The sequence below is a fragment of the Podarcis tiliguerta genome (genome assembly GCF_965153285.1).
Source record: "Podarcis tiliguerta genome assembly, chromosome: 6".
NCBI classification, from domain to species: domain Eukaryota; kingdom Metazoa; phylum Chordata; class Lepidosauria; order Squamata; family Lacertidae; genus Podarcis; species Podarcis tiliguerta.
Genome location: NC_139539.1, coordinates 60,326,328 through 60,339,049, shown reverse-complemented (window position 1 = coordinate 60,339,049; position 12,722 = coordinate 60,326,328). Strand labels below are relative to the sequence as shown.

At 39.0% G+C, this 12,722-nt stretch overlaps 1 protein-coding gene across 1 annotated transcript in view; it reads left to right on the top strand.

The window, feature by feature from the left end:
* Positions 1-12,722, top strand: part of JAK1 (Janus kinase 1) — a 34,908-nt gene that overhangs the window by 19,902 nt on the left and 2,284 nt on the right. The window contains exons 9-23 of the mRNA XM_083447979.1: positions 580-737; positions 1,474-1,597; positions 2,353-2,542; positions 2,826-2,932; positions 3,705-3,845; positions 4,645-4,732; positions 4,989-5,116; positions 5,401-5,536; positions 6,675-6,826; positions 7,182-7,332; positions 8,118-8,212; positions 9,178-9,370; positions 10,052-10,176; positions 11,081-11,253; positions 11,989-12,106. Of these exons, the coding sequence (XP_083304105.1) occupies positions 580-737; positions 1,474-1,597; positions 2,353-2,542; positions 2,826-2,932; positions 3,705-3,845; positions 4,645-4,732; positions 4,989-5,116; positions 5,401-5,536; positions 6,675-6,826; positions 7,182-7,332; positions 8,118-8,212; positions 9,178-9,370; positions 10,052-10,176; positions 11,081-11,253; positions 11,989-12,106 (2,079 nt within the window). The remainder of the gene's footprint in view (positions 1-579; positions 738-1,473; positions 1,598-2,352; positions 2,543-2,825; positions 2,933-3,704; positions 3,846-4,644; positions 4,733-4,988; positions 5,117-5,400; positions 5,537-6,674; positions 6,827-7,181; positions 7,333-8,117; positions 8,213-9,177; positions 9,371-10,051; positions 10,177-11,080; positions 11,254-11,988; positions 12,107-12,722) is intronic.

The following is a 12,722-nucleotide window of genomic DNA, read 5'->3' as shown; positions in this document are numbered from 1 at the left end:
TTGCAGTAGCCTGCTGAACCTTATTTGAAATTGGAACTTGGTCCTATTTACACTGTCATCAAAGGACTGGAAAATACATGAGACTCATCTAGCTCATATATATGTGTGTGATCATCCAAACCACTTGCGTAAGGTGTTGTAAAAGTACTGACAGAAACCCAACTGTGTATTGTTAATTAAGGTAGCAATCTATCCTATGCAAATTGTTTGATTGTGCATACAAGATCTGCTTCCCATTACTGGGACGCTGTGTCTGAGGTTCAGTAGATCTGAATCCAGAGAAGGGTGAACGTTTTTGTAGGAAAATGCCAAGATCTAGAGGAGGTGTTTCCTTTTTAATGGGTCTTCAGTTTATCCTCCTCAGAGCAGGTGCTATGGATTTAAGCTGAAGATCCTTTTAACTAACTAACTAACTAACTAACTAACTAACTTAATTCCTCTCAAGTCCATTGTGTGTGATAGATACACATTTTACAACCTTCAAAATCCTAAGCAAACAAATGGATTCCTAAATGTTGGTTACTCTTGTTTCTTAATTGAAGAGGAATAATTCTTCATGAAATTACTTTTCTACTCTAGGAATTCAAGCTGTCTTCGTGCGAGGAAGCTTTGTCATTTGCCTCTTTGATAGATGGGTATTTCAGGCTTACTGCAGATGCCCATCATTATCTCTGCACTGATGTCGCGCCGCCGTTGATAAAACACAACATTAAAAATGGCTGCCATGGTCCAATATGGTTAGTTGATATCCTTCAAATACTATACTATACTTTGTAAAGTTTTGTTCACATAAACAACATGCACGTAATTTCTCGCCAATGCCATTTTGGACTCTGCAGAATAATTAAAACCAAAGTAAATGGTTACATTGAAGTGAAGGAACTGATAACAGCTTCAGCTGCTAAAATTGTTCTTAAAGTATTCCCTTCCCACATTCAGTGCCACTGGTTAACTTAATAATAATAATATGAACATCTAGAGAAGATACCTCCATATGTGGTACTTTTGAATAAGCATGGTATTCTTGGTTGTGGAATGCTTTCTATGTGTTTAATAAGGATTTTGCAACTTTTTGCAACTTGTGGGAACTGTATCTAAATAAAAGATAGTAGTAGTAGATTGTCTGTTCCTCTTTTTGAAACAATTTACCTCTTGGATACTTTGTTCAGTAATCTTTTAAAAAGTTTTTTTAAAAAAAACAAATGTTAAGAAATATGAGTTATAGTCCAAAATTTGAACCTGTTCTTAAACTGCTATTTACAGAATCTCCAAACTTTTAAGGTAATGAAAACTGAATTTAATATTCTGAATTTCTCACTCTTGTTTTTATTTGGAATTCCCGATGGCCCCTACCTGAAATGTCTATGCTGTGGTTATCCCATATTTTTTAAAAAATTGGCTCAGTTTTGCTACATGACAGGCTTGCTTTCAAGAGGCTTTTAAGTATAACTGCTCATTGTTTAACACTTCCAGCACAGATTATGCGATCAACAAGCTGAAGCAAGAAGGAAATGAGGAGGGGATGTATGTCTTGAGGTGGAGCTGTACAGATTTCCATAACATCCTCATGACTGTTATATGTAGTGAATACTCACAGGTACGATAAGAGTTATCATTTATATGCCCAATAGCTTTAGCTGTAAAGACTGTACTTTGATCTATAAAAAATAATTTATGGATTTAGGATTGAGAAAAGTCTTGCCTTTGCTAGTTTTATATGCTCATGAGACTCCAGCACAAGTGTGACATTTTGTTCCCACTTATTTCTGAGACAGCCTGCAAGCTGAAACTAGCTGAGTCTATTTCTGCATGTGACAAATTTAAGCAGACTCCATACTATGTACCATTCTGCTATCTGGAAGGTAAACTAGAGACAGGGAGTGGTTGATTAAATAATAATCTAGGTGTGGCGGTCCCTTCTCATCTGTAGTATTTCTACTACCAGTTGGAGTGTGATTTATGTGTAGTTAAAGTATTAATCTGAAATTTTGGTGCCAAGGAGATCCGAAATCATCTGTCATTGTACCTCTCTGATTGACATGGCACTGTTAACTGATCAACCTACATTGGATGGCAAAGCTATTGATGACATTGTTCCAGATTCTGGCTGAGAAAATACATGTGATGTTTCCTCTCATTGTCATACATGTGATGAATCATCCAGGACTCCTTCGTTGTGTCACAAGATAGGATGAAAATGCTTCATCAAATGCTTGATAAACAAACCTCTAGTATGATTTCACTGCATTTACTGGAAATTTTTTCAGGAATACATTTAGACTTAATTATTATCTCCATGTTACTTGGGTTTACTTGATGATGATTTATTCTGTCTTCCTTCCTTCCCCACAGCAAATGCTGAACCCTACAAAACAGTACAAGAACTTCCAGATTGAAATGACTAAAGATGGATGTCGTTTACATGGATCTGATCGCTTATTTCTATCTCTGAAGGAGTTGATGGACCATTTAAAAGGACAGATGCTTAGGACAGACAATATAGTCTTCACACTAAAGAAGTGCTGTCAGCCAAAGCCAAGAGGTAGAGTCTTTAAGGGGGTCTTTCTGTAAAGATACTTTACAGAAGTACCGTATATTTCTCACGGAAAACCTTTAACTTCAACTTGTGTTTCTCATAGAAAAAGTCTGTATCTCATCTAAGCTTTCTGTGTTTTAAGCAAGGCAATGCTGAAGCGTATGCTCAGCATATGTTTTACCTACTACAGTAATACCCCAGTGCTGGCTAATTGCCACTGTTCTGGAAACATCACATGAAGTGGCAAATCTATTTGAAGTGTTTTAGTGAACGGTTTTTGTATTTCCAGAAATCTCCAATTTGCTGGTGGCGACAAAGAAATCCCTAGAATGGCAACCAGTCTGCCCGTTAGGACAGCTGAGCTTCCACCGAATCCTTAAAGAAGAAATAATACAAGTAAGTGATCATGACATTTAAACATTTTGTGTTTTATTACTCTTTGATAAATATTAATTAATGTCTAAGAAAATGGAGGAAAACACTGATCACCTTATCCCAACCTCTGTTGAAATCAGTCGTAAATGTTCAGATTACAATGCACCTTCAGGTTTCTGTGGTAACAAAAAGGTTCATTTCCGCCTTCTTAAAATCCTGCAAGTTATGGTATGCACTGCTATTAATCTGTTGCAAAAAGGATATTCTAATCTATTTTTGGAGAGGGAGCTATGAGTCAAGCTGTTTTTAGGTGAAAGGTTACTCAGATCAGTTTGTTTTAAAGAGGAAGACTTCCTTAATGAGAAATGCATACCACACATGATTCTGTAAAGCATAAAGTAACTTTACTGCAATTTGTAGAACACTCTTGTGACTCCAGAATTCATTTGAATACAAATGACTTATTATCAAAGCTGTCCCATCAAACTGACTTGCAGTCTGAAGAAAAGATAGCAACCCAAGTGGAATTACTTTTTAGGATTTCAAAATAATTGCATTCATATCTTGTTAGTTTGAAAAAGAAGCCATTAGGCAATATTCTAATTATATCTGTCACATTGGACTCATTTGATACCAGTGCAGAAGACTGATCTCTTATCTATCAAATGAGTATAGTACAATTAATATACCTCTTGATAATGAAAACTCAAAGTGATGTGATGGTCCTTGCAATACTAAAGCCAATGGATAAGTATGGCACACTTTCTAACTGTTGGATTTAAACTATACTTAGGGTGAACACCTTGGCAGAGGAACAAGAACGCAGATTTACTCTGGGGTCCTTAGGTATAAGGAAGATGAGAGCTATCAGGCTGAAAAGGCGATGAAGGTTCTCCTGAAAGTCTTGGACCCCAGTCACAGGCACTTTTCTCTGGTATGTTTCACTTTATGAAATGGCTGCTGTCACTGCTGCTAAGTTTTTATAGGCAGTCTGGAATGCAAGACTATAAATGATTGTCAACCCCATTTGAAATTACGGTTTATAACCTGGGTGGGAGTTCATACAATTGTTTGTGAGGCTACATCAATACATATTTCCACTTGGGAAGAGATAAAATGCCCATTTATTAAAGGTATTTGTCGAACTGAAACTAGTCTCTTTGTGTGTGAAAGATCTGTCTCATGTTTCCAGTTAGGAATGGGGTGTCCCAAATTTCTGTTAGTAACTGACATATTTTATCAGGAAATCTTTCTTTCTTGCCTGGAGGGGAAGGTGTGTGTTGCATAGGGGTTTCTCATTTCCTGCGTGTCATTAATAGGGTAGAAACAGGAGCTGCATCTTAAGCTACTGCTCCTCTAATGGTGCAGACCAGCAAGTGCTTTTTGGACAGCACATCACTGGAGCTTTAGAAATGCAGCAGACTGCTTCCCTTTATAAGTCATTAGAAACTGGCAACCTGTGTTTCTGTCCGACACGTTACAGCCACATGAATCAGTCCAGGATCTTTCTGTGGCTGCAGGACTTTACATAAAACCTGTTACCTGGGCTATTGTAATTGGTGAGGGGAATTTTGCTCATGGATAATAACAAACTCAAGCAGTGGTTTAAACATATGCGCATCACTGAACTTGGTTATTGTTTAGACATTGGCTGTCTGTAGGCTTTTACTGTTGCTTCTTCCATAGTTTCGTTGATCTAAAATCTCTGCTCTGTCACCCTGTGTGTGTAATAGGCATTTTTTGAGACGGCAAGCATGATGAGGCAGATCTCCCACAAACACATCGTCCTCCTCCATGGAGTTTGTGTCCGTGATGTGGAAAGTAAGTGAAATCTTTTGAGTACTGCTTTTCAAAACGAAGTGGTAGTTGAATTCCTCATCTTAAAATTACATCTCCGTCTCTCTCTCTCTCTCTCTCTCTCTCTCTATATATATATTGGTGATGCATATGCTTCTAAGTTAAACCTGCCTGAAATATGCCTTTCCTGCAATTTCCCTCTCAATTAAAAATGCATGAAAGAGATTGAAGTATCTGTGCTCTTCCTACACCACTAATTTTTTTCCTGTGCTTGTTGCAGACATTATGGTAGAAGAGTTTGTTGAATTTGGACCTCTGGATCTCTTCATGCACCGCAAGAGCGATCTGCTTACTACTCCTTGGAAATTCAAAGTAGCAAAGCAATTGGCAAGTGCATTGAGCTACCTGGTAAGTCCCAGATGTTACCTACTGATAGCAATTCTTTCTGCAAGTCTTCCATATCACAAAATGCAACTTGCATTGGCTATGCATTCTGACAAGCCAGTTATGCACAGTCTTGAAGTGAGTGGAAAGGGGGGGGGCAGGGGGAAGCTTGCCTTCTGTGAACTTCAGTAGTGTTTTGTGAACTGTTGTTCTAAGCATGTTTTTCAGATTATTCAAAAACGTTTTCAGTGCATTTGGATGCCATTGTCTTAACATGCCAATTTCATGACATTCTCTTATAAATGCAGGAGGACAAAGATCTAGTTCATGGAAACGTTTGCACAAAAAATATACTCTTGGCAAGAGAAGGAATTGACAATGAATATGGACCTTTCATAAAACTGAGCGATCCAGGAATTCCAATAACAGTGCTGTCTAGAAAAGGTATTATTTTAGAAAATAGTTTTTATCAGAATTGTAAAGAAAACAACCTTACTTGTTATTACCTGTATCATGCATCTGTATCTGTGTATCAGTGTGTATGTCTAGGGTGTGTTGGCACTAATTTTCCAAAGAGATGCACTGAGAATAGCTGGCATTGTCCATATCGCAACTAAAGCATCCATGACAGATGGCCATTCAACTTCTGCTTAAAAAGTCGAACTGCCCTTAATATTATAATTGGGTTAATATTAGAAGGACTAACTTGCCCACAGCATGATACTGCATGCCATAACTTAATTGCACACTGGTTGCATTTACATGCTCATATCTAGGCTTTGACTCTCTGCTTGCAGTACTTCAAACAGACAAGCCAGTGAACTATAGTTTTGTTCAATTTTGTTCAATGCTACTGAACGGTAGAAACTTGGGTTCTGAAGCAATTGACTAGCCCATGATATTAAGGCAACTTTGAACTTTTTTGTGTTAAAAAAAAAGTGTTGGAATAACTCTTGATGATGTGCAGCCCTGAAATTTGGTATACATGGGTCCAAGAGGCCAAAATTACTGGTTTGGTTTTTTTGGGAAAATGTGATATTTATACACCCTTCTTGCAATATAGGGCACTCAAAGGACACCTCAAAATGGGCAGATTGTTTACACATTAATTAAGAATGATGTGCGTATATAGATCAAGATCCCTTGAATACTAGGAAAGTAAAAAAACAAGATTTAGCAAGTTTCTCCCTAGAAACAAGAGGGCAATAAATGAATCTTTCAAGTGACTCAGGTAGTTCAAGGCTGTTCGCACAGCTGAAATATGGCAGATACATAGAATTGCAGATTGGAAGCGACCACATGGACCATATTCAACCTTCTGCAATGCAGGGGTTTTTTTACCCAATGTGGGGTTCGAACCCATACCCATTCCATAACTGCTTCCAGATCCTTTCCTTCTGTGTATTTTCTCTATAGGAGTGGCTATTTCTATTAATAGTTCTGTGCTTACGTTAAAAGTGAGTCTCCTCAATGTACACCCCCCCCCCAAAAAAAGTAGTTTAAAAAGGAATGTGTATTTAAGCAGCCAATACCATGACTCGCTTCAAAACCGTTTCCACCTCATTTTTTTGTTTCCTCCCAGAATGTGTTGAGCGCATCCCTTGGCTTGCACCAGAATGTGTAGAAGACTCAAAAAAATTAAGTGTGGCTGCTGATAAGTGGAGCTTTGGTACAACACTGTGGGAAATTTGCTACAATGGAGAAGTGCCACTTAAAGACAAGACATTAGCAGAGGTAAGGCCTGGGTGGTGGCGGCGTGGCGGCGTTAAGGTATCCCTTTCTTACTATATTTTGCCTTTTGTGGAAATACATTTTTAGCTCTCTTGTAGAAAGCGTGTGGGGCAAGTGGAGATGTCAGCCGAAGAACCTTTTCGTAGAGCGCAGTAGAGTTTTACAAACAGAAGCCACGTTCTGAGTAGCCTAATTAAACCCCAGTGGGGTTTTGCAAAACCTCAGTCCACTGCTAAGAGCTCCCCTACAAAAGGATATTTCCTGCTGGAAAGCAGCCTCTTTTGAAACTTGGGGCGTGAAAGAAGGCATGTTTCCTAGCTCTATGAATAACACAGGTGTCTCCCAACCCATCTTGCAGAAGGAGAGGTTTTATGAAGGGCATTTCACGCTTCCAGTCCCATCCTGCAAGGAGCTGGCTGACCTGATGAAGCAGTGCATGCACTATGACCCCAGCCAGAGACCATTCTTCAGAGCAATCATGCGAGACATCAACAAGCTAGAAGAACAAAGTAAGTCATCTATTTTGCCTATTTCCCCTCTTCATTGTCAGTTTTATTTCCTTTGCTCTGTGGGATACATGAACATTAATGAATTTGCAAACATCTTGATGGCAGTATAAAAAAGCCATATATAGTCCCCCGCAGGCACAGAAGGGATTTGCTGTTCAGAAAGTAAGATAGTTACCAAGATGGCTCTATACATAAAAATCCGCAACCCGACACTGTTTTGGATTGCCGTTGTCATGGAATATTGTTTGTGTTACAGTAGTTATGGAAGCATCCAGGGTGACGTAAGGGTAGAGCTGTCAAGCTCTGCCTCACCATCAGTTCCTGTGTATTAATGATTATTTTGCCAGTGTTAATACCCCTCCCTTAGCCCTTAGTATACAATGAGAGGTTGTGTGTAGTCTTCTTGCCCACACCTTGTGCTATGATTCTGCTTGCCTTGGTGAGAGGGTGGCTGGCTCTTGGCTAGGAATAAGACTACAAGGTTTACTCTGAACGTTCAGAATGGAGCGGGTGACTGCTAATCCCTGCCCTCAGATATTGCCAGCTTCCCTTTGCCCGTTTAATTCCCTCATTTCTAAAGAAAGTCCATCTTCTGTGAAGGTTTTCACTGGGGCCAATGATTTAGAGGAAGATACACAAATGTTAGGAATCTGCAGTTTGAGAGAACATTCAGCAAGGTGATGGGGTCTGTTGAAATGCAAAGTAAGCGTATGTAAAAACAGATTTGAAAATTTAAAGGGTAAAAGTACTCATTTGTACCACACTAATATTCTTACCTGTGTCAGATCCTGATATCGTCTCGGAGAAGAAGCCTAATGCGGAGATTGATCCTACCATTTTTGAGAAACGCTTCTTGAAGCGCATTCGTGACTTAGGCGAGGTATGTTTACTTCTATTGCTGCTGCTCAGTATTTTTTTTAAGATTTGGCACTGAGGTGCTGTACAAGGTGCTCTTATCCCCCTTTTGCACCTGTAGTCATGGTGTGCTGAAACATAGATGGCTTGTATTTTTGTTGTGATCATTCAGCATTGTGTTCCTTCTATTGTTTTTAGAGACAGGAATAACATGTTAAGTCAGCCCATTTCTCTGTGCAGGGTAGTGGATTTTTCATATGTTTATAGAGGAAGTGAAGTGTGGAATATTCTGACATAAGTAAATATGCATAGGGCTCCAAAAGCAGCACAGTGCAAAGGCCAAGGTTTCTGAGTAGAGATATGCCTTAGCTCAAACCTGCCTGGGAGTCCCACCTCCCTTGGTGTAAGTTCCAGGCCCCTGTTTTACTTGTAGCAAACACTTCAGTGAGACAAAGCACCTCACACACGTTTTATAGACATTCTGTTTATTGCTTGACATCTGTAGTAACTAAGTAACACCATCCGGAAGGCCACAACTCCCATTTGCCCCATCCAACATAGTCCAACGCCACCTGGAAGGCTACTGGTTAGCCACCCCTGCTAGATATGTTCTGGTATTGCAAAGAGGGACTGAAGCAAATACCCAGAAGCGCCCAGTATGGAGTGGTTTTTGGTCCATAAGGGTTAAGTGATTGTCCCAAGAACCACAGATCCACTAAGCAATAAAGCCAGAAGCAGATTCAAAAGTCTGTAAAAGAAACCTAGCAGGGATTTGGTTCCTATTCATTTTTCTTCTGTGGAACTTCTGAATAGTGGAGGTCACCCTGTTTGTTATTGCAATGGTGGCTGATCACGAATGCGGCCTATCACTGGGTATCATGGAAACATTCTCCTAGGTGAAGTAGCTGCCTCATTTTCTCTTTCTCTTTCTTTTGCAAAGCAAGAGTGTGGGTGGCTGACCATGGTTTTTTATTTTCTTTTTGAAATTAGGGCCATTTTGGAAAAGTTGAACTCTGCAGGTACGATCCTGAGGGTGATAATACTGGAGAACAAGTGGCGGTAAAGTCACTGAAACCTGACTGTGGTGGGAACCATATTGCTGAGCTAAAGAAAGAAATCGAAATCCTGAGGAAGCTTTATCATGAAAACATCGTGAAATACAAAGGAATCTGCACCGAAGATGGTAAGTCTTGGAAGTTCTGAAAATGTTTTCAGTTTTCCTGTTTGCTTTTAAATTATCCCTCCCCCCAGACATCTTTAGGAAGAGACCAATTACTAAATTCTAGCAATACAATACACTTAATCCCATTGAACATATTTATTATGCATGTTACATCCCCTGGTTATGGCAGCTAGGAAAATAGACAAACTGACCTTTTTCTGGTCATTGTGAATCATTCTTTTCCTTGGAACGGAAAGATATTAGGAGGGATGGAAAGGTGTTAGGAAAACACTGGATGAAATGGACCATGGAAAATACTTAAAAGTAATACTTGACCGCCCTGAGACCCCCAGGTATAGGGCAGTATATTAATAATAATAATAGTAGTAGTAGTAGTAGTAGTAGTAGTAGTAGTAGTAGTAATGTGGTCAAGAGTGTTGTGTATTGAATTTGCAGGCACAGCACGGTAACAGAGCAGCCAGGAACTAATTAAGGGAGGTAGTGATTGCTTTTAATTAGCTGGGTTGGGTAGTCCTAGCCCAGGTGCCTATGTGTAGCAGCAGGGCTGGGGTTTTGTGTGTCTTTATACTTGCTTGCTGCCATGAGTAAAGATGTTACCATACTACCACTGGCTGGACTCACTATATAATAGGTGTTGACTCTGAAAATTGCTTGAGATAATTTTGGCTTTCTTGATCAAAGGTGGAAATGGAATTAAGCTGATCATGGAGTTTCTTCCTTCTGGAAGCCTAAAGGAATATCTTCCGCTAAACAAGAATAAAATCGGTCTGAAACAGCAATTGAAATACGCTGTACAAATCTGCAAGGTAATGCTGTACATATTTTAATATATAGTTGTAGCAGTGTCTTGATGTTTAATTTTCATTCATGTGTTCAGAATTGAAATATCTGTTTAAAATCATAATGCATGAATATGGGGGTGGGTTGTTAGCTTTTTGAAAAAAATAATTTATTCAACATTTCCATACCAGTTAAGGCCAGCCTTTCAGTTGCAATAAAAATGCAAGAATAAACCAACTGAGCAAAAAGGCTAATAAAAGCTAATGGGACAGCAGCCATAAGCAGCTTGGATAAATGCATAAAGTATTTAGGGGTTGCTTAAAAGGCAAGTTCCTGGGGGAGGGACAGAGTCCACAAGGGTGGGGGCACCAGTTATTAACCTTGGTGATGGCAGAATACAGATCCCCTGAATCCGACTTTGGGGTTTAAGGAGCTTTAAGGTGTGTGTAGCTGGTTCTTCATACAACCTGATACCAAACCATGTATATCCTTCACTTTATCTCTGCTCCCAGTTTCTTACCTTTAATGTGCCCCATGTTGGGGCACATTAAATGGGGTGAATGATTTCATTTATGAAAGTTGAAAACAATGTTGGAAATGATAATACAGCCTTGTATTAAAGTGAGCTTTGTTGCCAATTTTCTCTCTGGCTAAAATATATGTAACCAAGCAGCAGTAGAAAAAGAGAGGACCTTTTAGAACAGTAAAAAAGAACCTAAGGCCTAGGGATTCTTCACACTGCCATGTGCTTTAGTTCCAAAACTCTAGCTGGTTCTGTAGGAGGTTCAGACTATGAGCACTGAAAAGCTTACCAAACAGAAGGATTGGGTGTACAAATTCTAAAGAACATTGTTAGAGGTGCTTGAGGTAGAAAGTAATTAATTGCAAGAGAATGAAACAGTACTTGAAGTTTTGTGTGTTAACCATCAGGGAATGGACTACTTGGGATCTCAACAGTATGTTCATCGAGACTTAGCTGCAAGGAATGTTCTAGTTGAAAATGAACAGAGAGTGAAGATTGGGGACTTCGGGCTAACCAAAGCAATTGAGACGGATAAGGAATATTACAAAGTCAATGATGAAAAAGACAGCCCTGTGTTCTGGTAAGGAAGAAAGATAGATATATAGTGACAAGCTTGTAAGTTTTTGCTGCAAGAGATATTATTTTTAGCTGAAACTGCACTGTGTGTCACTACGGATTATCCTCATGGTAGGTGTTATCAATAAGTAATGGGAGGTTTTAACTTGATAATGATCACTTGACCATAAGAAAGGGTTCTTGTATTGCATTTTCTAGTTCAAGAGCAGTCTGACAGGTGGTGGCATGTACATATATTTATTGATGCATTTTATGCTTACATTTGTGGTTAGGTATAGGAATTCCTTGCAAAAGTATAATGTGGCTCGTAGTTGTCTTTGCCTGAAAACAGACATAGGCTGGATCTATATTGATCTGGAAAACACTATTAAAAAAGTAGTATAAGCTCTCAATGCAATTTTACATTGACGTTGGCTCACTGCTCTACAGCACCTTCTGGTGTCACATTTTTATAACACGTTTTTAATGTTTTAACTGACTAGTGTAGAATTAGTCCTTACTTTGATATTTGTTTCTTTACAATCTTCTCTTACCTTTAATTATTTCAATATTTGTTTCTTTCTTGTTTGTTCAATTGATGCATAATACTTTTGTGTGAAGCATATGGAGTCATCTTAGTAGTTTCTGTTGCGATGGCAACATCGCTATCCAGAATTCCACTATTTAATGATGCAAAGTGAGTTTTGGCTTTTGTGCCGCAGTTGTACCAAAAGTAAATGAAAGTGTTATATGGTTCCAGGTATGCTCCTGAATGCTTACTGCAGAGCAAATTCTACATTGCTTCAGACGTCTGGTCTTTTGGAGTGACCCTCTATGAGCTACTGACCTATTGTGATCCTGCATGCAGTCCAATGGCAGTAAGTAGCTGTGAAAGGAAAAGTTCTTTCCCATATGCTTTCTTCCAAAATAAGAGTAAAGTGTGTGTAAGTGCTTTAAGGGGTCCTTTCCCCCCTTATTCTTTAAAAGTCCCAGATTTCAGGGCAGTTAAGTATGTTGCATACATGGATATAATACTGCATTTAGGGGAATGTTGTTCACTGTCTGAAAATGATCCCCACCCCCGAAGCACTTAAACTCCTAAGCTTAACTTGGGATGAAATGTAAGGATGAACATAGACCTTTATTTGATGAAAATGATCATACTTTATATAGCTGGTCCCATGATTTCTGTTTGAAACTAGTTGTTTATATTCACAGGAGAACCATTACTACTTCTAGGTTGTCTAGGGATCTTAAGAAAGCAATTTGATATATAGCCAGTGCTTTTTTTTCTAGACAAATAGGTGCCAGTACTCACCATGAAGTTGTTACAGTTAAGGGTATACACTACCTGCACCTCTTTGAGTACCTCCTGAAAAAAAAGCACTGGATATAGTCATTATAAAATTGGGTTACCAGTTCTTAAACTTCTCTTTGGGTGCCTTTAAAACTCTCCAAGCGCAGGCTCCCTGTACTTTAAAGTTGTGCTGAGCT